Below are 24647 nucleotides of genomic sequence, written 5' to 3'. Positions count from 1 at the left end.
CTACTTCTTTGCACCGGTGACAAAGTATTTAGGAGAAACCAGCCTGAGTTCAAATTTGAACTTAGCTGGCTGCTCAAAAAGGATTTTTTTGAGGCGGTTGCAAGAGTATGGAAGAGTGCTGATTATGGAGATACCCAAATGAAGAAATGGCAGAACAAGATTAGAAGGTTAAGTCAGTTTTTGAGAGGTTGGGCGAAGAACGAGAATGAGAATTTTAATAAAGAGAAAGAGGAATTGTTCCAGCTGGCTGGGGAACTGGATTTATTGGATGAGTCCCAGGTTTTAAGCCAACAAGAGCTGGACTTGAAACAAAATGTGAATGAAAAAATCACACAGTTACTTAGGGAAGAGGAAGTAAAATGGTTCCAAAGAGCTAAAACAAAAAATCTGCTACAAGGGGATAATAATACCAAATACTTCTATATGGTGGCTAATGGAAAAAGAAGAAAAACAAGAATCTTTGAACTAGAACAAGAAGGGGAAGTAATCAAGGGGTAGGAAAACTTAAAAGTTTTTATAACAAATTATTATAAGACCTGTTTGGATCATCACAGAGAAATAATTTCTCACTGGATGAATCAAAAATAAATGATATACCCCAGATAACTGAGGAAGAAAATAAGCTGCTCACTGAAATGTTCATAGAGAAAGAAGTAAGAGAAGCTATTTTTCAAATGAATCATAATAAGGCATCAGGTCCTGATGGGTTTCCGGTGGAATTTTACCAGATATTCTGGTCTCTCATAAAAGATGACTTAATGGCCATGTTTAGAGAGTTCCATGCTGGTAAATTACCTCTTTTTAACCTTAATTTTGGGACAATCACTCTTATACCGAAACAAAAAGAAGTCAAACAAGTTCAGCAATACATGCCGATTTGCATGCTCAATGTAAGCCTCAAGATCTTTACTAAGGTCTTGGCTAACAGGCTAGTGGCGGTGGCTGATAAAGTAGTGAGACAATCGCAAACTGCATTCATGACAGGAAGGAACATCCTAGAAGGAGTAGTAATACTCCATGAAACTATTCATGAGCTGCATAGGAAGAAAATGAGTGGGGTAGTTCTGAAATTGGATTTTGAAAAAGCCTATGATAAAGTTAATTGGGTATTTGTACAGCAGGCTCTTAGGATGAAGGGTTTCTCGCCAATGTGGTGTAAATGGATTGAAGAGGTAGTGAGTCGAGGAAATGTGGGGGTTAAAGTGAATGAGGAAATAGGCCATAACTTTCAGACTAGAAAAGGACTTAGGCAGGGAGATCCCCTCTCACCTATCCTTTTTAATCTGGTAGCAGACATGTTGGCTATCCTAGTGTCGAGAGCAAAAAACTACGGACAATTTAGGGGGTTGGTACCAAATCTAGTCGATGATGGGCTTTCCATTTTATAGTACGCTGATGATACGGTACTGTTTATGGAAGATGATTTGGATGAGGCCAAAAATTTAAAACTGGTGCTGGTAGCTTTTGAAAAATTGTCGGGCTTAAAAATCAATTTCCATAAGAGTGAGTTGTTTTGTTTTGGAGCGGCTAATAACCATGGTTTGGAATATAAGAGAATTTTTGGTTGTGTAGAGGGAAGCTTTCCCTTTAGATACTTAGGAATCCCAATGCATTATCGAAAGCTTTCAAATAAATACTGGTGCTCAATTGAAGAGCGCTTTCAGAAAAAGCTAAGTAGTTGGAAAGGGAAGCTTCTTTCTTCAGGAGGCAGACTAGTGTTGATCAACTCAGTTTTGTCAAGCCTGCCGATGTTCATGATGTCATTCTTTGCCATCCCAAAAGGGGTAAGGAAAAGGCTGGATTATTACAGATCCAGGTTTTTTTTGGCAATGTGATGAACACAAAAGGAAATACAGGCTGGCTAAATGGAGTATCCTGTGTAAACTGAGATGTATGGGGGGAATGGAGATTTTAGATTTGGAAACTCAGAATCATTGCTTACTTAGTAAATGGTTATTCAAGCTTTTTAATGAGGAGGGTCGGTGGCAAGATGTGCTTAAAAGGAAGTATGTGAAGAACAAGTGTCTTTCACAGTTAGAAAAACGTCCAGGGGACTCTCATTTTTGGTCTGGGCTGATGGGGGTAAAAGATTTGTTGTTACAACATGGCAAGTTCAAAGTTAACAATGGTCAACAAACAAGATTTTGGGAGGACGTGTGGATTGATCAACAACCATTAAGGCGAAGGTTTCCAGAACTGTACAGACTTGTAAGGAAAAGAGGGGTATCAGTAGCTAGTGTTTTAAATTCAACGCCGCTGAATGTCTCATTTAGGCAGGGATTAGTGGGTGACAGACTAAATGAGTGGCTAAAGCTAGTCTCTTTAGTTCTTGTGGTAAGCCTAAATAATGATAAGGACAGCTTCATTTGGCAAATAAAACAGAATGGAGTTTTCTCTACACAGTCACTATATAGGGAATTAATGAAAAGAGAGAGGATTTTAGAGAATAATGTGTTCTGGAAAGCAAAATTACCTTTGAAAATTAAAGTTTTCCTTTGGTACTTAAAGAAAGGGGTGATTTTAACAAAGGATAACTTGATTAAGAGAAGATGGAAAGGAGATACTAAGTGTAGCTTCTGTGGGTTAGAAGAAAATATCCAACATCTTTTCTTTGATTGCCGAATAGCTAGATCGGTTTGGAATACATTGTTCATCACCTTTAACTTTCAACCACCTAAGAGCAATACTCACATGTTCGGATCTTGGATAAGGAGATTTGCTCCTAGACTAAGAAATCAAATAATAGTGGGGATTGCAGCCATGTGTTGGGTATTATGGTTGAATAGAAATGAGGCAGTATTCTAAAATCGAGTTACTAATTCTTGCTTGTAGGTACTTTTCAGGGGGACTTTTTGGATCAGGCAATGGTCCATGTTGTCTAAAGAGGAAGAGGGAAGAAAGTTGAAGGAGGGCTGCAGGCGTCTAGAAGGCTTATCACTGCAATTTTTTGGATCCAGTGGGTGGAGGAATCAAAAGAGAATAGAACAGTAATCCTTAGGGAGATGTACTGGAAGGTCATAGCTATCAAAAAAGGAAGAAAGGAAAGTTATGAAGTTTGGATGCATGAAGTTGGAAATGATGGCTGGAAATCTTCAGAAGTTCTGTGTGGAAGCAACACAAGAGTTTAGAGAACTAGCTTCTTTTTGCTGTATCCTGAGTGCCAGTGATTGGACACTACGAGTGTTGCCGGTTTAGCTACAGTTTGGAGTTAGGGTTTAGTTGTTTACCGGTCTATGGTTTGGCTGCATCCTTTGGGTTGTGTTTAGACAATGCAAGGGTTGTTTGATTATCAGTAGTCTGGAGTTGGGGTGAGTCTGCTTAGCAGTATTTGGTCTTAGACCATGGTTTTGTATTGGTTCAGTTTGGTTGTACCCATTCGATTGTGAATGTGAGAGACCGGAATACATTTGTTCCTTAATCTAAAAATTTGCGAATCGGGCGCAGATTTGGTTATCCCCTTTGATTGATTGATGAGTAATGGGTTCTGCTTCCGCATCATTTCTCTGGGTTTCGGATCCAATGCTTGCGACTTGGCTCGGCAAGGTGGTAATTTCTGTAGCCTGAAATTAAATTAATTGAGTGGAAATGATACACAGGAAGGCCGCAAAGGTGTGGCACTTCCAGGAAGCTTTACATAAATTAAATGAGTGGAAAGGATACAGGGGAAACCTCTCTCTGTTTTCCTGTTTTCCTCTTCTTTCGGCTTATACTTTTTGTAAGCATCAGATGCTTGGAAGCTCACAGGGAATGTTGTAGCAAGACCATTGAAGTAACATGTCCATCGCCGCAACCGAGCCTGTAAGCCGACAACTCTTTCGGTTCAGCCTTTTTACTTTGCTTTTCCTCTTTACTAGCTATATCTGACTGTTCTCCCAACAAACCACCTACAGGTGGGCGTGTGCTCGCTCCTGCTAACAAGTCATCCTCAATCAGGTCTGCTACTCATCTCCAACACAGTTTGCAGCCAGCACTTGATTGACATCAGGCACACAAAAGGTAATCAAACAAGATATCACCAAACATCAATCATACATCCCATCGTTTTGTATATGTTACCTGTTTACAGTTGTTGTACTGTGTTTTCTGTTAATGTGCACAACTACTTCGCCAAGTATTCTCTGTATTAACATTTGCACTGCCACGTCGAAACTCCGTTTGTCATATTCATTATCCTTTCCTGATTTGGCGATGACTAAATAAGGTTCAGGACATAATTTCCTTTTTCTAGGATAAAAGAATTTGACAAATACTTGTCGTGTTACCTTATCATTTTTATACCATTTACTAACATTATAATCTGACCACAAGATATACTTCTCTAATGCTTAATACATCCACTGTTTGTCCAGGACAGTGGATGAAACAAAAATCTCCAGAGTCAAGCCAGTATGAACATAATCAACGTACCGAAGACCATTGGAGTCATTAGCGGCCTCAATGAGTGCGCCAATTTGTTCCAGTGGATTACATCGGCCATTTCATCTCTGAAACCCCAGTGCAAAGAAACGCAGAAGGAAAAACTTCAAGGAGACGTACGGCAGTTGCAGAGTGATCTTCAATGCCTTAGTGATACTCTATCAGCAATGTACAACCTCATTGACCGTGCAGAGTGGAAGATCCATGATCATTGTATAGCTGACCTCCTTTCAAAACTCAAAGATGCAGTGTATGATGCGGAAGATCTTCTAGATGAGTTCAGATGGTATGAGAAAAAGGTTTCAGTAGAGGGCAATGCGATCATAGTGGAACCTATCATTGATTTCTTTCATAGTGTCACTCGGGGTAGCTTCAACAAGGTGACTGATATTCAGAAGAGGCTCAATCATCTTTCTAGACAGCTTGAGAAAATGGGCTTGCTTCAAGCAGTTCCACGGTTTGACAAATCATTCAGGCCTGAGACCACGACTTTCCCCATTGAGCCAGAGATTTTTGGTCGTGATAACGAAAGGGAGAAGCTGATAAGAATGCTTGGTGTACCAACAGATAATAACACAGGTCCTTCTAGACGCAAGAGGAAAAGAAATGGAGTTTGTTCATCAGCAAGCAAGTACCAAGTCTGTGCTACCGTTGACAGTACTGAAGCAACAAAAATGAGTATTGCAGCAGTTTTGCCAATTGTTGGAATTGGGGGTGTCGGAAAAACGACCTTGGCTCAAGATATTTGCAACAATTCAAAAGTGAAAGGTCACTTTGACCTGATAATTTGGATTTGTGTATCGGATGATTTTGATGTCAAGAGGTTAACTAAAGAAGCCATAGAACAAACTTATGGGGAAGTGCTAGAAAATGGTAATTTGAATTCTCTTCAGCTTGCTCTTGCAAATAGCGTGAACAAGAAAAGATTCTTAATTGTCCTTGATGACATGTGGGATGTAAATGAGCAGGACTGGAAGCGCTTCTGTGCACCTTTCAAAAGTTTATGTCAAGGAAGCATGATGCTTGTCACCACTAGGACTCTGAAGGTTGCTGATGTAGTGCGTACGATGGAACCCTTTCCCTTAGAGGGTTTGAACACAGGTATCTTTTGGAAGTTCTTTAAACTTTGTGTGTTTGGATCTGATAGCTCCAACAATGATCCTGAGTTAGAACAGATTGGTAAGGAAATACTCCCAAAGTTGAGAGGCTCTCCTTTAGCCGCAAAAACTCTTGGACGGCTGTTAGGAATGTGCCTTGACCTAGCACACTGGGATAGGGTTCTTAAGAGTCAGCTGTGGAAGTTTATACAAGAGGAGACCGACGTTTTGCCAGCTCTTCGGTTGAGCTACATCTATTTACCATTTCATTTAAAGAAATGCTTCTCGTTCTGTGCTGTGTACCCAAAAGATTACAAATTTGGAAAGGAAGAATTAGTTGAAATCTGGGCGGCAGAAGGCTTAGTGGAACATCAACCTAACATTCCACTTCAACATACTGGAGGTCAGTACTTTGAAGAACTTGCACATCTGTCATTTTTTTCAGAAACATCCACAGCTTCAGGACAAATATGTAATACATGATTTGATACATGACATGGCACAACTGGTTTCAAAGGATGAGTGCTTCGTAATAAAAGACACTAAGGATCTTCCAAAGATACCTCGGAATGTCCGCCATCTGTCGTTGGTGCTCAAAGAGGAAAAAGTCTACTTAACCTCCCAACCTTTCATACTTGGTCTACTTCACCCCCTCAACTATGAAACCGTTTATTTTACCCCCTGAACTTTCCAAAACCGTCTGTTTTACCCCCTGAACTTTCCAAAACCGTCTATTTTACCCCCGGGCGGTTTTTAACAGCGGTTTTGCTACAGTAACGGTGGGTTTGCTACAGTAATAGTGGGTTTGAATTTCCTTTTTTTATTTTCGGTGAATCTTTGAAAAATCACAGTAAATTATAGAAAAATCATAAAATAAAAAATCTAATTTTGTTGGACTCCACATGAGTAGATCTATATAGTGAATATATAATACGGTATGCTTTAGTACAAAATTTTTACTGTAGCCTTAGATTAATTGAAAAATCTAATTTTGTCCGTAATTAATTGGAATAATTCATAGCTGCAGCTTCTATGGTCCAATTGTGGTGAAATTTTTATGGTACGCTAATTATTATATGCTTGAACTATAGTAAAAATTTTATACTCATTGGACTATGTATAACTTAGTTATAGATAAATTCTAATTAATTACAGACAAAATTGGATTTTCCAATTAATCTAAAGCTACAAAAAAAATTTGTACTAAAGCATACCGTATTATATGTTCACTGTGTAGATCTACTCATGTGGAGTCCAACAAAATTAGATTTTCCATTTTATGATTTTTCTATGATTTACTATGATTTTTCAAAGATTCAGCGGAAATAAGAAAAAAGACAAAACCCCCGCCACTATAGCAAACCCGCCGACACTGTAGCAAAAACCCCTGTTACTGTAGCAAAACCGCCGTCAAAAACCGCCTGGGGGGTAGAATAGACGGTTTTGGAAAGTTCAAGGGGTAAATCAGACCGTTTCATAGTTGAGGGGGTTATGTAGACCAACTCCCATAGTTGAGAGGGTGGAGTAGACTTTTTCCTGCTCAAAGACGGGGATGTTAAGTGTTCTGACTTATTGAATCTGTGCAAGCATAGAAAGCTGCGCACCCTACTGTGCGACCTCTCTTTGAAGAGTAAAACTGGCAATACTGTGATGGAGAAATGGTGTGCTGAACTTTTGTGCATGTGTGTCATGGTCTGTTCCTCTATCTCTAAGTGGGGGTTGCCAGGTAGTATCAATATGAAGCATCTTCGGTACCTTAAAATCCTGGACCCTTGCCTTTGCAAGAGCCTTCCTGCAGCATTCTGTTGCCTCTACAATATGCAGATATTTTATGCTAAGAAATGGGAGATTGATGACATTCCTAGTGGCTTTCGTATGCTGATCAATCTGCAGAAATTTGAATCAGTGAAATATCAATTTCATCATATACACTCAGTGGATATTAGTGAATGTTCAACTAAAGATGGGCAGACACTACCGGAAACACCTAATTTGCCGAGTGTCCCCACCTTTGCCGTGGGCAAGATTTCGGGCACTTAGCAAACATGATATTTGCCGAGTGTCCCAAAGACAACACTCGGCAAAAACAAAACTCACGGCACAACAGTTTACGCCGAGTGCTGACACTCGGCAAACAACAGACACACGGCAACTTCATGTCCGGGGTAACACCGTCGACCTCCGTTATCATTTTGCCGAGTGTCACCCGTTAACACACGGCAAACCAACCTATATGCCGAGTGTCAAAATACAACACTCGGCAAATCCTGATATATGCCGAGTGTCAGCATATGACACTCGGCAAACATTTTTTTTATTTTGCCCCCCAAACTTTTTGTACTGTTGTCTTACAATACCTGTTGCTCTGTGTTGAAGTTTTGTACATTTCTAAGTTATTTTACTATATTTCGTCAATTTATTTTAGTCAAATGAATTTTCGGTAATTTTTTTGTTTTGAACTGCAAGTGCTTCGAATATCCAAAAAAGTGAATAAAAATGATATTCTTGTCACTGAGTCTGTTTTGAGACCGTATCCAGGGCCAGACCAGAAATTTCGAACATTGTGTTCGCGAAACATGAGCAGTAACGCGTGGCGGAAAAGTCTGAAAATTCTATAAAAAGCAAACGAAGTCTGAAAATCACGAAATTCGTCGAGTTGTCATGATATCATACGTGGAGGCTATGGTAAAAAATTGAGAGTGTTTCGGCAAAGTTGACACGTACGCTGCTTACAAATCGGATCATCTGCGGAGAAGTTTTGTGAGATTTGAGAGAGATCCGGTAAGATGAGGAGATAATTTGAATGTCGATTTGGAGTTTCACTTCAAAATTTTTTGTATATACAATAGAGAACAAATATCGCCTCTTGTGAATTTTTGGCAATTTTTCAGAGCCATTTCGTAATTTTAATTCTTTCGTCGCAATTATTGAATTTTAGACGCGTGATATACAAACACATGAAATAATAGTCCAATTTTTGTACAAGCTTGAAATATACATTTGTGAGTGCACCTAACAAAGTGTAATGCAAGTTCATTTCATGAAGTTAGTGAAACATGAAATAGAGGAAAGTAATTAAGTAGAGGAAAGAAAAGGGCAGCATGAAATATAGAAATAAGTTTGCCGAGTGCTGCATAGGTGGCACTCGGCAAAAATGTAATAAACTTTTTTTAAAATTTCTTGTTAAGGGAGAACAGGGATTTTTTAAAATAGGGAAAACAGGAGGGCACTTTTTTTTTTAAAATGTTTGCCGAGTGCCCAATCGTCACGGCACTCGGCAACTAGGCGTTTAGGTTTTTTTAAGTAGTTTACCGAGTGCGCCATCGGCCGACACTCGGCAAACTAATGGGATTTTTTTTAAAAAAAAACGTTGCCGAGTGTCGTATCGGGCCGACACTCGGCAAACAGGCCGCAAAAAAGCTAGGCCGCTGGCCGGCTCTGGCCATTTCTCCATTCTATCCCTGCGCACGCGCCGCCGTCGACCTCCCTCCCCTCGTGCCGCCGTCGAGCTCCCCCCCCCCCCACGCCCTCCTCCCTCCCCACTCCATCGTGCTCCCCACGCCCGCCGCCGTCGAGCTCCCTCCCCACGCGCAGCCGACCGCACACCCTCCACCGCAACCCCTCCGCCGCCCCCTCCCTCCCCACTCCGCGTCCCCCTCCCTCCGCGTCCCCCTCCCTCCCCACTCCGCCTGCCTCCGCCATCGACCTCCCCCCCGCCCGGCCGGTCTGCCACAGCCACCGGCTGGCCCACGCCCCTGTCCCCGCCGCGAGCACGCCCACGAAACCGCCCTAGGGTTGTGGAGAGAATCGGCGGAGACTTCGCCATCGCCGCAGGAGCCCACCGCAGGATCCCACCGCTTCCCCCATTCTCCGGTAAGCCCCATTGTATTCTCAATGCTTCTCATATTGTCCTGCTTAGACACCATCAGTCACCGTAGATCGCGAGCAGAAGCCACGCGACCGGAACAGCATGACGATGTTGTGCTCGGTATTTGTCACCCGCCAATTTCGTAAACTCTTCTCGATCGTCTTCTAGAGATGTTTTGTTACAATGTTACCCATGTTTCTCGCCCTGGCCCCCTGGATTGGTGTATCCCCTTCGTTCATATATTATCTATCGCTTGCTAGGTTGTCAGGATCCCAAAGTTGGGAAGGAAATAGCTAGACTTCTGCTACCCAAAGTTGATTACTCTGTTGGTGTATGCCTTCTACTTCCATGTTTGGTTAAGTTCCTTAGGAATCCCTTACCGCACAAGCAATGAATTCCCTGACATAATTCCCTTCTTATTACCTGCAATTCGTAGTTTCAAGTTACTCTTGCCTATTTCAGAGTGATTTCAAAAATAGCTGTTCATTTGAGGATGGAGATAGTTTATAAATTAGAGTTGATGGCTGATGAATGCTTGAATTGGTGTTAGCAGGTTGTCATGATTTGTGATTATTAGTCTGATTATGTTCCTACTGTCCTTGATATCCTTTTTTGAGTCAGATTTGCCTTTTGAAGTCTGATTGCTTAAAGTTTAATCTACAGTTGATTTGTAAATATCGTTTTGAAAATTATGGGAGGTGCCTTTCCTGCCGCCGAAATTTCTGTGTACGTCGAGTGGATTTGGTATTGTGAGATAAATGTCATGGCAGCACATGAATTTTTATGCGTCTCCTGATGTCGATGTTCAACCATGATTCATTCGTCAATGTCCGAGCATGCAAAGCAATGCCCGGATTCATTTGTCAATGGTGCTGCTCTTAGGTTGTTACGTTACTTCAATTGTGCAAAAAAAATTACCATTTTGTCAATTGTGCTCTTAGGTCGATTTACCATTTTGTCAGGCTGATACATATGTACAGAAATTAAGTGAGTATTGGGTACAGGATTTCTCATGCTTCCTGTCTACAAATGTTTTTTGGTGTGCTACTATGGAGAAGATCAATTTTTATCTCAGACAAATTATCTTTTGCTACCTTATGTCAGCAAGGGTGATTTGTATTGCAAAAAAAAAAAAAAAAGAGGAGGGAAATTTAGCTAAACTACTATTAATCTGATTAAGCTAATGACAACGAACCTGCTAGCTGGACGCCACTAAGTAGGAGGCCCTGAAGTCATCATTGAAGTACGCTTGGTGGACTAGCAGCTGTTCTCTTGGCCATTTAGTGTGTGTTCACTACTGGAAACAGAGACTTTGCCGAGTGTAAATTTCTTTGCCGAGTGTCAAAAATCGGACACTCGGCAAAGATCTTCTTTGCCGAGCGCTGCACTCGGCAAAGATTTCTTTGCCGAGTGTCGGGCACTCGGCAAACACAGGCACTCGGCAAAGGACTTCTTTGCCGAGTGCCAGACTCTCGGCAAAATCTCTACACTCGGCATAGGCTACCCGTGAAACGGCGCCCTGCCACGGCCTTCTTTGCCGAGCGCCTACGGTTAGGCACTCGGCAAAGATTTGTTTTTTTTTGTTTTTAATTTCTTTGCCGAGTGCCCCAGATCTGGCACTCGGCAAAGATTTATTTATTTTTTTAAATTCTTTGCCGAGCGTCTCAGATCTGGCGCTCGGCAAAGAAAAATTTTTTATTTTTAAAATACTTTGCCGAGTGCTCCCTGGACGGCACTCGGCAAAGATTTAATTTTTTTTATTATTTCTTTGCCGAGTGCTCCTGTATATGCACTCGGCAAAGAGGAAATTTAAAAAAAAAATTAAAACATTCTTTGCCGAGTGCCATGCCCCGGCACTCGGCAAAGTTTTTTTGTTTTTTTTGTTTTTGGCCTCCAATTTTTTTGTGCAGCCTTTTTAAAGCACCAGGAACTCCTAGTTACAATTTGGGGATTTTTTGTGGCTTTTTGTTATATTTAGTTACTTTATTTCGTTTACTTGAATTTTTCCGGAAATTAGAAATTTGAACTGCACGTGGTACGAATAATGGAGTTTAATGATTTGAAAATTGATAGTCATGTTAGTGAGTGTTATGAGAGGCCGTATCCAGGAACGGACCCAAAATTTCGGACATCTCGTTCACGAAACATGTCCGCGAAATTGCGTGTGAAGTGTTTATAAATTCTATAAAAAGCAAACGAAGTCCGAAAATCATGAAACGTGTTGAGATGTCGTGATATCATATGTGGAGGCTATGATAAAAATTTCAGAAGATTTCGTGCACGTTGTCACGTACGATGCTTACAAACCAGGACATCTCCACATGTGATATCAGATATCACGTGTAGAGATGTCCTGGTTTGTAAGCATCGTACGTGACAACGTGCACGAAATCTTCTGAAATTTTTATCATAGGCTCCACATATGATATCACGACATCTCAACAAGTTTCATAATTTTTGGACTTCTTTTGCTTTTTATAGAATTTAAAAACACTTCGCACGCAAGTTCGCGGTCATGTTTTGTGAACAAGATGTCTGAAATTTCGGGTATGTTCCTGGATACGGCCTCACACTACACCTAGTAACATGACTATCATTTTTTGAATCATTAAATTCCATTATTCGTACCACATGCAGTTCAAATTTATATTTTTTGAAAAAATTCAAGTAAACGAAATAAAGTAATTAAATATATAAAAAAGATATAAAAAATTCCCAAATTCTAACTAGGAGTTCCGGGTGCTTTAAAAGGGCTGCACAAAAAATTTGGAGGCCAAAAACAAAAAAAATAAAAAAACTTTGCCGAGTGCCGGGGCATGGCACTCGGCAAAGGGGGTCTTTGCCGAGTGCCAACAATAAGGCACTTGGCAAAGAAGGTTTTGATTTTTTTAAAAAAAATTCCTCTTTGCCGAGTGCCTTCACAGGAGCACTCGGCAAAGAATTTTTTTGAAAAAATTAAATCTTTGCCGAGTGCAGTGCCAGGGGCACTCGGCAAAGTCTTTTTTAAAAAAAAATCTTTACCAAGTGTCAGATCTGGGACACTCGACAAAGAATTAAAAAAAATTTAAAAAAACCTTTGCCGAGTGGCAGATCGGAGGCACTCGGCAAAGGGGTGATTTAACCTGCCGGCCCAACTGGCCCGCACACACCGCGCACATGCACTCCCTTCACTGGCGTCGCAGCGAGGCTCGGCACACGGCGGCCCGGCGCAGCTCCGACGCGCAGCCCGCTAGGCCATGGCCGGCCCTGCTCGCGTTCGCCGCCAGCACTGAGCGACAGTGGCGCGCTCCTCCAGCGCGCTCCCTGCGGCGTCGACCTGCACCGCGTGACCGATAGAGACCTCCACCGCGTCGACCTCGCCGGCGGCCCTGTGGCGTGCCCTCACTGCGGCGTCGACCCCGCCGACGGCCCTGTGGCGCGCCCTCCCTCCGGTACCCTCAGCAGCCCTCTTCCCATGGCAGATCTGGGCGAGGGCTGGTCCACGACGAATCCATGGAGGGGGCGGCCAGTCCGGAGCTCCCCGTCGTGGCGTTGATGGCCACCTCCAAGCATGGTAGGGGGCGCTGTCCCTATGGACAGCCCGGGCGGCCTTCTGCCATGGTGGATGTAGGACCTGGGCAGGCCTCGTCCACGAGGAGGCACGGATTTGGTGATTCTCTCTTTTCTTTCTAGTGATAATTGATTCTAAATCTCTGGTTTCCTTTCTGACATATAGATCTCGCAAATATCGTAGGAAAGTTCATAATATAAAATCTCGTAAATATTATTAGCTCCCACAAGTTATGGTAAATTACTGAAGGCATTCGATCTCTAATTATCGTAAATAGTTTCTCGTAATTACTGAAGACATTCTCTAATTATCATAACCAACTGTACACGTTCTGGTAACTATATTATGGTACTCGTTCAACCTGGAGGCCACTCCCATCGGATTAGCACAGATTATTCCTTTAGAATATATTATATATGTGAGTACTATTGCTTCACTGTAAACGTATTTCGATTTTCCTTCTAGCATTGTCCCATGAATGCAGACAACAATGACAATTAGTTCATGGTGGTCTTGACATATGATTTGCTTAATCCATATAATGTGCGACGACTCGAGTGCATATTCGGGCAGACGAGCAGCTTCTGCTGGTCCAATTCGTGTTATAGATGATCCGTACCTTTTTTTATCTTCCAAGTGATTTACTGATTCTTATTTTGAGTAGATCTTGATGAAAATTCCTCGGTGCCTGTGTGCGAGTCTCTGCACACCTGGGCTGCATGCATCTATGACCTATACCAATTTGCTAGCTGATCTTGCGATTTCTATTGCTGCTATTCGTCAATCTTGATTAAAAAATTGGTTTCTAGTTTTACCCTCAAGCACCCAACAGATTACTACCCTAACTATGTCAATTCATCAGCAATGCCTGCTGGTTAGGGCGTGATTTTCTTTTGCCGTGACTCGGCCAACAAGATGCAGATTGCTGACAAGCCTTGAACTGGTCAATTCATAATTTTATTCCTCGTAAATCTCATACCTGTTCCTGTTATAGCATCATATTATTTATGATTGTTCTTATTTTTTAGGATTTCAGGCAATGAGACTTCTCGACAGCAGCTGGTTACTTTACACAGCATCAAACAGACATGACCTATTGATCTCAGTCTGATCACTAGTCAGGCACTATGATGCAGGTGTTGGGGTAGTGCCAGACAGAGAATGTGCAAGAAAAGCAACTAAACGTAGATCGTGCAATCACTACTGGAAACAGGTTATTTGCTAATATACAAGTTTTGTTGGCTCTGCAGAAACTGTACAGTATAGATAAGATCGATTATTTGGGCTCTTACATTCTGAATATCGTGATACAATGTATTAGAGAATTGTAGTTAATTTGCTTATGCTTCCAAAGAGTTATATACTCATATTTCATATTTTAGATTGAGTCAATTAGGAGGAGTTATAGACTTCTCAAAATGATTGTCTACACTTTGTCCGACTTCAAAAACAGTAATTTTGTACCTCAAGTTAGGCCCAGTGGATGGATGACATAAACATTGCCATGACTAGAAATTCTGAGCTGGTTGTCTATCATATGAAGTCTGTTTTAATATGATCTGTATGTGTTTATTTATTGCACGTCTGGTTGTCTATCCATCCAGTTAACAACAATTGGATGATTGGATCTGCACCAATTGTTTACATTTATCAAGTGTATTGTGGACATACAATTTGTTTGGTTAGTTGCCAAAGAGGAGATACATTCCAGTAGTCAATTTGTTTGTTTGTTTGGTTAATTTACCCAGCACCAGCTAAATAATCAATATTTCCCAGTAATCTTTGGGAATCAATATTTCCCAGTAATCTTTGGGATTCAATGCTTAAAGTAGTTGATATAAATGTTTAGGAATAATGATACCGAAATTTATCTTTTAAAGAATGTTGCCAGGATTGTTATAGCTGGATTCATTTACGATGACAAAAAAATTATGGGCGTTCACAATCTGATTGGTAGGGTGCCGCGAAGCGTGCAAAAGTTTCTAGTATGTTTAGAGCAGCATGTTAGGTTTGTGGTTTTAAAAAATGCAGATCATAAGCTACTCCCAACAGTACAATTTATATGACATAAAAATGCATATAATTTTTTAAAAAAAATTAATTTTTTTTAAAAAAAAATTCAAACTTTGCCGAGTGCCGGCCAGAGGGCACTCGGCAAAGAAATTTTAAAAAAAAATAAAAAAAATCTTTGCCGAGTGCCTGAAGGGTTGGCACTCGGCAAAGAAATTTTGTAAAAATAAAAATAAAAAATCTTTGCCGAGTGTCCGAAGGGTTGGCACTCGGCAAAGAATTTTTTTTTAAAAAATAAAAAATCTTTGCCGAGTGCCTGAAGGGTTGGCACTCGGCAAAGAAATTTTTTTTTAAAAAATAAAAATCTTTGCCGAGTGCCTGCAGGGTTGGCACTCGGCAAAGAATTTTTTTTAAAAAAAATAAAAAATCGTTGCCGAGTGCCTGCAGGGTTGGCACTCGGCAAAGTGACCGTCAACGGGACCGGCGCCGTGACGGTCGCTTTTCTTTGCCGAGTGTCCCCGGGGCACTCGGCAAAGCCTTTGCCGAGTGCCCGATAAAAGACACTCGGCAAAGAGATATTTGCCGATCAATTTTTTGCCGTGTGTTCTTTGCCGAGTGCCGCACTCGGCAAAGGCTTTGCCGAGTGCAATTTGGCCTTTGCCGAGTGCCTCAGGCACTCGGCAAAGAACCTGAATCCAGTTGTGGTTGTTTATCTTAAAATAAAATCCTGTGGATTTTCCATTTGAGCTAGTTGTTGGTGACACACTACTGGTGCCATCCAATGAGGATAGATGCGCAAGGTCAATCCTGTTATAGATGTGGAGAAAGAGATACGGTTGGAAATATGCAGCTCTTTGCATATCGATAACCGTATCTGTTTCGAATTATTCACGTTTTTTGGACAGCCCTAGGATGCGTAGATGAGGTTAGTCTCCGTGGTCTACTCCGTTCCGAGGCAGAGTTTCGACAGCATCTCCCTGTTGTTCTCCGGATACACAATCTTCCTACCGGGACGTGTATTTGGAGAACAGCGGGGAGGTGCTACCAAAATTCTGTCTCGGATCGGAGTAGACCATGGAGACTAACCCCAGCTACGCATCCTCGGGTGGGATTAGGACCTATCCTGACCTATTAGATGGTAGGAACATCGTGTACATGCAATTGATTGTTAATGTCTCGTTGGTATATATGTCAGAGGATGGATGACCGTGAGTGGATGTACACGGGCCGCCCAAGTCAGCGTGCTTTGACTGATGAATGGATTGAGAAGACGGAGGCTTTCATAGATAGAGCATTTGCCCTAGTTCCAGGAGCGTCATCCATTTGGTGTCCGTGCAGTAGATGTGCAAACAGGCGTCGGCAACCAAAGGATGTCATGTCTACTCATCTTTGCAAGAATGGATTCACGGCAGATTATACTTGGTGGATCTACCACGGTGAAGCCGATCGGATGAGAGAGGAGGTCGTGAGAGCATGCGTCGAAGATTTTGATGCTGATGCCGGGGTAGGTGACTGGCTAAATGACTTTCACGAAGCACACGTAGGTGAAGAAGGTGGGGAGGAGGAGCCAGAGGCAACCGCAAAGGCGTATTATGACATGTTGTCTTCGGCACAGAAACCCCTTCACGGCCACACAAAGGTTTCTCAATTGGATGCCATTGGACAGGTAATGGCCTTAAAGGCTCAGTTTAGCATGAGTCGAGATTGTTACGATGCTACGTTGGCAGTTATTGGCAGCTTGCTTCCAGAAGCTCACATTATGCCAAAGAGCATGTACGAGTCGTAGAAACTCCTTCGTGCACTCAAGATGCCATATGAGCAGATACATGCTTGTCCGAAGGGGTGCGTCCTATTTAGGAAAGAACACGAGAAAGCAAAGTACTGTCCAAAGTGTCAATCCTCTAGGTACCTAGAGGTAGAGTCTGGTGATGGTCAGAAGAGGCAGCTTGAGATCCCCGTGAAGATCCTACAGTACCTTCCATTCTTACCGAGGATCCAACGGCTATACATAACCGAGGAAACCGCGAAACAGATGACGTGGCATAAAAATGGCACTCGATACAGTCCTGAGAAGATGGTACATCCATCTGATGGTGAAGCATGGACCCACTTTGATGGGATTCATCGTGAGAAAGCTCTTGAGGCTCGTAATGTACGTGTTGCGCTGGCAACAGATGGGTTCAATCCTTATGGATTGATGGCTGCCCCATACACTTGTTGGCCAATCTTCGTTATCCCCCTCAATCTCCCCCCCCCCCCCCCGGTGTCGTGTTTCGACGACAGAATATATTCTTGTCATTGATAATTCCTGGACACCCGGGGAGTAAGATGGGTGTGTTCATGGAGCCTCTAATTGATGAGCTGGTCCGTGCTTGGGTGGAAGGGGTGTTGATATATGACTGAGTTACGAAGAGGAACTTCAGAATGCATGACTGGGCAGGAGGGGTGGAGCCGGCCTACACGTTCGAGCACTACGCGTCTGCCCCCGATGCACGAGATCGTGAAGGCAGGAAATTCGACAACAAGACGCAGCGGGGTGTGAAAGAGCTGTGGGTAAGCCTTCCCCGCACTATCTTGCTCAATACATCTTATTCCTATCACATCCTTGAAATAATGACTACATACATAATGTTTATATGCAGGATTTCTACATATGTGACGAGGGATACGAGGAGAGGGCCGAGAGGCACGCTCACAAAGCCTGCTACAAGCTCGTGAAGGACATGCACTACGAGGCGCGTGTCTTGGCTGTACAACAATACAAAGCTGTCTTCGAGGAAGTGAAGATCGACAAAGACCTCGCAAGAACCTTGACGCTGACCAAAGAGCAATACATGCTGGTAAATACTGTTTCTTCCTGAGATTAAGTACACTTACTGTGTTCTTATATGACAAATGCTTGTTGACATGTAGGTGCCTCCAAATTGGGTGGCCGGTAAAGGCGAGTGCTGGAGGAGGATGGTGGACAAGTGGTGCTCCCCGGAGTGGTCGGAGACACACGCCACTTGCCGGGAGCGGCGTTTGATGATGACAGGTGCACCACACCATCAGGGGAACCTTACCCTTGCCGAGTACGCGGAGAGATGGGTACGTGACTTCATTTATGTATTCCAACGCTTGCTTCTGCATAGTTTCTAATGATCTTACTGTTTGTTTCACAGTCGGCGTCACATGGTGGCGCACCTTGCTCCCAGGTGAAGGCATGGGCTATGTCCCACAAGGGCAAGGCGACGTCCGCCGTCGACTTCAACCCGGAGGACCCCCCCTCGGCGTACAGCAATCACTCCATCCACAGCCATCTCACCGAGTACACAACGGCGGCCAAGGCGGTCCATGGGCCGGAGTACGATCCGAGCACCCAGGATTTCGAAGGAGACCTTGTCATGAGGGTGGGAGGAGGCAAGAAGCATGGCAGGTACTGGCTTGGCGACAGCGTTGTCGACACGGCCACTACTCCCACTCTCTCCCAGATCCGAGCAAGCGACACGGGCCAGAGGCCGCCCATACGCCCACGGCCGACCAGTACACAGCACGCCATGCAGACTTTGCAGGTTATTACTCTTTTATTCGTCGTTCATTGTTTCTTACATACCTTTGATTTCCATTGTAACATTGGGGTGAAATTTTGTAGGCCGAGCTAGAAGAAGAGAGGAGGCAGAGAATAGCGTTGGAGGCGAAGATTGACGCTGATCGGCAGAGGCAGGAGCAGATGTTTCAGTGGATGCAAAATCTCGGCGCGAAGATGGGTGAACCTCTGCCACAAGCGCTATTCCTTCCTCCTCGTCCTCCTGAAGACACTCCTGTGAGTACATCTATCCCCATGTCCACTCACTCACACACACACCCCCCCCCCATCCCTTTCCAACTCCATTTCACCCCCCCCGGCAGATAAGGATGGGTTCTTAATGTAATGCGCTGGATTAACACGGGCTTTTACTAGTAGCTTTTCTGCTTGGTTTGTGCGTTCCAGTCGAAAGCACATGATGACATGAAAGGCTCGTAGTTTAGCAGCGATCCGACGTGCCGACCGGGCGTGGTGGGCTTAGGGTCCCCCGGCTTACATTGCACACACTTGCGGCGGCAGCAGCTAGCAGCAACATGGAGTCGGGACCGGCAGAAAACATCAAACTTATGCAAATGAAGCAATTTATGCATATGAAGCAGTTAAACTGTACTCCATCAGTGCAACTGGACAGAAGCAGAAAATACAAAAAAACACCAAACTTGATTAAGAGGAGAGCAACTTATGCATATGAAGCAATTTATTTTTTACGTGCAATAGATAGAGAAATGAGAGCAACTAGCAATTCTGCATTTCTGAACCTGTAGGAGTGTCGCAGAGGCTCTAAGCTGTTGCCAACTGAATAAAGAACAGTACTGGAGATGTGCAATTCATATGGCAGACAAGATAGTGCATAGTTGGCTCCGATTTGACTAGTGGACTCCCACACGAGTCGTGGCAAGATCATCAAGTTTTGTACTAGGAGATAGCATGGCATGTGATCAGCTTTGATATTCAACTCCGTATTTTTCTCTCCAATAGTCCAGCTCCATACTTGTTCTGCACACTGCAGTAGCGTGGGACACATGACTACCTGAGTGCATACTGAAACCACTCAGCAATCAGAACCCTTGCAAAACACAATTCTAAAAGAGCAAGCCTATACATAGAAATTGAAATAAAATGTAGGGAAAAATCTATGGCACTCATATAAATTTTTTTAGAAGGAGCAAAAGAGGCACTCGGAGTTGGAAAAATGAATCAGTCAAAAAGACTGACGCTGACATCGCCTCAGGTGTAAAGCAGCACATGCTATGACTGAAACGTAGCACAAGTGGTATATATGAACCACATCCAAAGTGACTATTAAAAGAATTGAATAGGGCATACTTACCATCAAATAAACGACCCTAAGCCCATAGTTCATGGGGTGTTTCTGTTTGCATTGGAAGATTGTGCCTGCGTTGGTATGGTTAGGTGTCAGACTCATGGAGCATGGTTGACAGTAGATAAATAGATAACCCATAGTTAAGCAGGATTTCAGAAGACCACATGTTGGATCTGAGGATTAGTTATTTAGTTTAGTTTAGTTGTACAAGTCACTGTTGTTTACACTGCCCTGGCTTTGGCTTGCCGGTAGGAGCGCGAGCACTGTAGCAGGAAAACTGCAACCCAGAAATGGTTTACTCTGTCTTCCTCATACGTTGGACTACACGAAACGTACGAGACAGCGTTACATAACGGGTGGAACTTGTCTGCCAAGGCGGGTAACAAAATTGCACCTACACACACACCAGCACACACACACACACCAGCACACCAGCACACACACACTCACACATTCACACACACAGTTGTATTTGTTGTATTGCCTTTTGAATTGCAATGCTACTAGCTATATATGTCTCAACAATTCCTTTTGCAGCTATCAAGTAATCTTATCTATTCTTTGTGCAGGGTCAATCGGCGGCATCAAACGATGTACCTCATGACCCACCGCAGCAGTCGCCGTGGTCTAATTGGTGATTTGCTTCTTTTCATGTGTTGAACTTATTCCTTGTGTTGCACTTATGCTTGTAATGCACTTGTGGTGGATACTTTAAACTCGAACCTTATGTTGGTATTGTGGTATGACATTTGTGTACCATTGTGGATTATTGTGATGTATGTGATATGTGGTGTGTGGAGATGATATATATATGTGATATATGTGCTGTGTAATATATCTATGCTGTGAAACATATCTGTGCTGTGATATATATATGTGCTGTGAAATGTAATGCAAAAACAAAAAAAAATTCAGATTTCTGAGGCTTTGCCGAGTGTTATGACCAAGACACTCGGCAAAGCAAACACAATTTGCCGAGTGTTATCAACAAGACACTCGGCGAAAAGCTATTTTTAAAAAAAACCAAATACTGTTTGAAAAATGTTTGCCGAGTGTCTTCCAGTGCGACACTCGGCATATGTTTATAATTTGCCGAGTGCAGCACTCGGTGACAAGGAATTCTAAAAACTAAAAATATTTAAAAAAAAATTAGTTGCCGAGTGCCTTGCCGTTTGACACTCGGCGAAGTCGCTGTTAACGGCGGGTCTGCCGTTATGACCGTTTTTTTTCGCCGAGAGCCAAACTGCACACGGCAAAATATTTGCCGAGTGCCCGATAAATGGCACTCGGCAAAGTTGGCTTTGCCGGAACTATTTATGGCGAGTGCTATTCGCCGAGTGTTACACTCGGCGAATAATTTGCCGAGTGTTTTATGTATTTTGCCGAGTGTTTCGGGCACTCGGCAAACGCAAGGAGTCCAGTAGTGAGAGAAGGCAATTTAAGATCCAATACTATAACGGTGAATCTCTTCCATGCTGGTTTCATCCACAAAACGCACAGCAGATTCACAGTTTCGACAGCACTGATCACACCTTCTTGTCCCTGACTGATATAGAAACTTCACATTGCCAAAACTTATCAAGCCTCGAACAATTTCTACAACCAGCTTTTGTGCCTATCATCAATAATGTTGTTCTTGGCCGAAGCCTTAGAACCTCAGGTTGTCACCCAAACATGCACGGAAACCGGAAAGGAGAGACTGACGAAATGTTACCACAGATAATAAGACTTGGTATCACGATATGGAGTTAAGCGCCCTGTTCGCTTGGTCGTAAACGATCGTAAATTTCCAACCAGAACAGTATTTTTCTCTCACACCAAACCAGCCAGCAGTAATAATCCACGATCGTATACGATCGTTTCAGCCCCAACCGAACAGGCTGAAGGTTCCCTTCTCTTACAACCCCCGTAGGGGCGCTATTTATACACTTTCGTAGCATTTACATGGACACAACTATCCTCTCAACTGCTCCGATCCGGGGGAATATTCCTTTTCGCCGAGGACACTGGTCTTTTCCCTTTTCACCTTCCTTGGGCTCCAACCGCCCTTGCCGCAGCTTGGTGGCCCCGTCGGCCAGCTGTAGCCGCCAGGCCCCCGAGCTGCCTTCTCCAATAACGACAAAAAGGAGAGTTCTTGCAACACCAAAGAAGGTTACCTCATGCGAGCGTTCAATCATCCCCGTGCTTTCGCCCGAGCCTCGCCTCCGTAGCCTGTTTTCGTGTCGTGCGGAGACACCCGTGACAACCGAGTACTCCCTTTCGCACTCAAAGGGACGCGAAAGGACCCTTTCGCCAGCAGGGGTGCTAAAGGTGAGGGGCGTAGCCCAACAAAGAAAATATTTTTTTTTTCTATTGCAAAAGTTTAGAATCGGTACCGACTGAGAGGTTTGTAGATTTATGTTTCCTTGAAGTACTGAGTGTGTCCTATTGTCCCAAGATCAAGTCACAACGCCTGTTTGCCCCGTCCCTAAAGAAACTGTATCTAGCAAACCCTGGGAATGGATACGACATTGATTGTAGTTCCCTCACCATCTTTCATTTATCAAACTATGCTCTTGAATCCATCGAACTACAAATGTGGAATCTTCGTTACTGCAGGAACTTGAGATCACTTGTTGTCATTCTCTGACAATTATTAGAGATTCTGAACCTATGTCCACTGACCTTTTACATGGCGAGGCCAGAAGCGGAATGGGAAAGTTCCCATTCCTCACTCACCTAACCATTAAGTTCTGCAGGAAGCTTAAAAGATGACCTCCTATATCTCCCTTCCATTGAGAAAATTTTTATTGTGGGCTGTGGCTTGCTGTCCATGCCAACTAATAGATTGGGAAGTTTTCCACTTCTGAAGGATTTGGAGATTTCAGCGTGTCCAAGTATCAACTGGCAAAGTGGAATGATGTTACCATCGTGTCTCCAAAAGCTCAGGTTACGGAGTTGTGGGGATCTCTCTGCCTGGTTTCCCAGTTGCCTGGAGAACCTCATCTCCCTTGAGTCACTGGAGATTTGTTGCTGTGAACGCATAGTGTCTGTTCCTAGGCACCTGTGGAACAATAATCTCAGATCACTTCAGAGATTGAAGTTTTATAATTGTCCTGAGCTTATATCAATTGGTGGACCAAATGGAAACATAAGAGACATAGTTATTATAGGCTGCCCAAAGTTGGGAGGGATTAGACCAACCACGGGAGAGGTTAATTATAGATTGCTGTCACGAGAAAGTGGGCTCATGCTCTTTTCCTGGTATGTCTACTACTTGTTTGCAGTATAAATTATGGTTACAAAATTATGTTAGGACACTTGTGAGTGTTACTATATGTCATGTTTTCATGGGTTAGATTATATTTATACCTTAGACAGTTACCCTTAAACTACTAATTGTTTCTGACAGTGTAGCAGTCCCACTATTGCTTGCTACTATTTGCATAACTTGTGAATGCATGTATGTGGGCTTTGCGTTGTTTAAATAAAAAGAAGCTTGATTCTATTTACATTGTTTGTTATAGAAGAATAGTCTTTTCTCCCCTCATCATATTGTCTCCTTGATTATGACAGGTGGAAATTAAAGACGGCTGAGACAGACCAAGTTACATGGCTGCAGAGCTTGAAGACCAGAGAACAAACAAAACGTATCACTTCCCCTACAATGGATGAATCCGGTTCTTATGATCTTACGGCTGTTTTATTCCCTTCATTGGCAGATGACATGGAAAACATTGATAGATCGTGTTTACTTTTATATGCCTAATGTGTCATTCTATCCTTTTGCAATTCCTGTTTCTGCAAAACGAGTGGGGGCACAATGCTAACTAACTGTACCCTCTGTTAAGATTTTGCTATATCATGTGACCTGATGCATTATATTACCATTCTATTTGTATAATTGCAGCACGAGAGGTCCGCACACTATTAGAAAGTTTTAAGTTCTTCAGCTAAAATATTCACAATTGTTCTCTGTAATAATAATTTATTTCTAGAGAGGAGCAAGAGCTAGAGTAGCCCCTACTTATTGGGTGTGTTGGTTTGTGAAAAAGTATGGATGATGTAGGTATAATCCAACATTTGGCATCTTGATCAATTTTAACTATCATTTAGTTATGCTCTGAAATTTGGCATGATAGCCATCCACTTCGGCCACCTGAGTTCATTAGAGCATCTCTAGCAGGGGGCACCCAAATCAGGGCCCCAAATCTGATTTGGGTACTGCCCCTACTTTTATTGGCTCAATTTTCTGCTTCTACTCCAGCAGCAGCAACCAAATTTGAGCCCTAAAATCTATTCCGGTAGAGAATGACAGACAAGACCCGCTCGTCATTGTCTCTTTCTTCTCCCTCTTTCTTCTTCCTCTGTACAGGGACCACCGATGGATGTAGGCATCGCTCGCTGTTGTGTAGGCCATCTTGGGGCACCGCCGCGAGATCCCCTCGCGGCAGAGGGAGGGAGGAAGGGAGGTGCGAGATCCTCTTCGACGGCCGGTGGGGGCGCCAGCGCGGACCCTGTGGGGGTGGATCCGAGGCCAGCATCGCGAGCTCGCCAGCGCCGGGGCGTCGGGCGGAACGGAGGAGCTGCCCGAGCTCACAAGCGCTAGGGCATCGGGCGTGGAGCTCATCCTCGTTGTCATCGGAGCGGTGGCACGAGCGGGGGAAGGGGCGAGCGCGTCGGCATCGCGAGGCCTCGCCAGGGCTCGGGGTCGGAGGGAGGCTTTGGGGTCCTGGTCTAGAGCCCCCAAGAATGGGGTCTGGAGGAGGATTTGGGTGCCCACCCAAATCTCGGGGCCAGGCCCTGCTGGAGCACGCATTTTTTACTGAGTCTCCATA

General features: G+C 43.4%; 1 protein-coding gene, 1 long non-coding RNA gene and 1 pseudogene across 2 annotated transcripts; all 3 read left to right on the top strand.

Annotated features, from left to right (window-relative positions):
• Positions 1 to 4388: 4388 nt before the first annotated feature.
• On the top strand, positions 4389 to 7553 carry LOC136543170 (putative disease resistance protein RGA1). The gene is made up of 4 exons (XM_066535701.1): positions 4389 to 5907; positions 6029 to 6098; positions 7106 to 7205; positions 7338 to 7553. The coding sequence occupies exons 1-4, from the start codon at positions 4389 to 4391 to the stop codon at positions 7551 to 7553; spliced, it is 1905 nt and encodes a 634-aa protein (XP_066391798.1).
• A 5004-nt stretch (positions 7554 to 12557) lies between these two features.
• LOC136544987 (uncharacterized) lies at positions 12558 to 14448 on the top strand. The gene is made up of 2 exons (XR_010780885.1): positions 12558 to 13030; positions 13960 to 14448. It is a non-coding gene; the product is annotated as an uncharacterized lncRNA (long non-coding RNA).
• Positions 14449 to 15979: 1531 nt separating this feature from the next.
• On the top strand, positions 15980 to 16854 carry LOC136543168 (uncharacterized; annotated as a pseudogene).
• The last annotated feature ends 7793 nt before the right edge of the window (positions 16855 to 24647 follow it).

Source organism: Miscanthus floridulus, chromosome 3 (genome assembly GCF_019320115.1).
Source record: "Miscanthus floridulus cultivar M001 chromosome 3, ASM1932011v1, whole genome shotgun sequence".
NCBI lineage: Eukaryota > Viridiplantae > Streptophyta > Magnoliopsida > Poales > Poaceae > Miscanthus > Miscanthus floridulus.
This window is presented reverse-complemented; position numbering and strand designations above follow the sequence as displayed.

Excerpts from the sequence above, each read along its gene's own strand:
- LOC136543170 (XM_066535701.1), top strand. The coding sequence starts at position 4,389 with ATGAACATAATCAACGTACCGAAGACCATTGGAGTCATTAGCGGCCTC. Across the intron at positions 5,908-6,028 it reads ACCTAACATTCCACTTCAAC|AGGATGAGTGCTTCGTAATA; the intron begins ATACTGGAGGTC and ends AACTGGTTTCAA. Across the intron at positions 6,099-7,105 it reads CGGAATGTCCGCCATCTGTC|AAAGCTGCGCACCCTACTGT; the intron begins GTTGGTGCTCAA and ends GTGCAAGCATAG.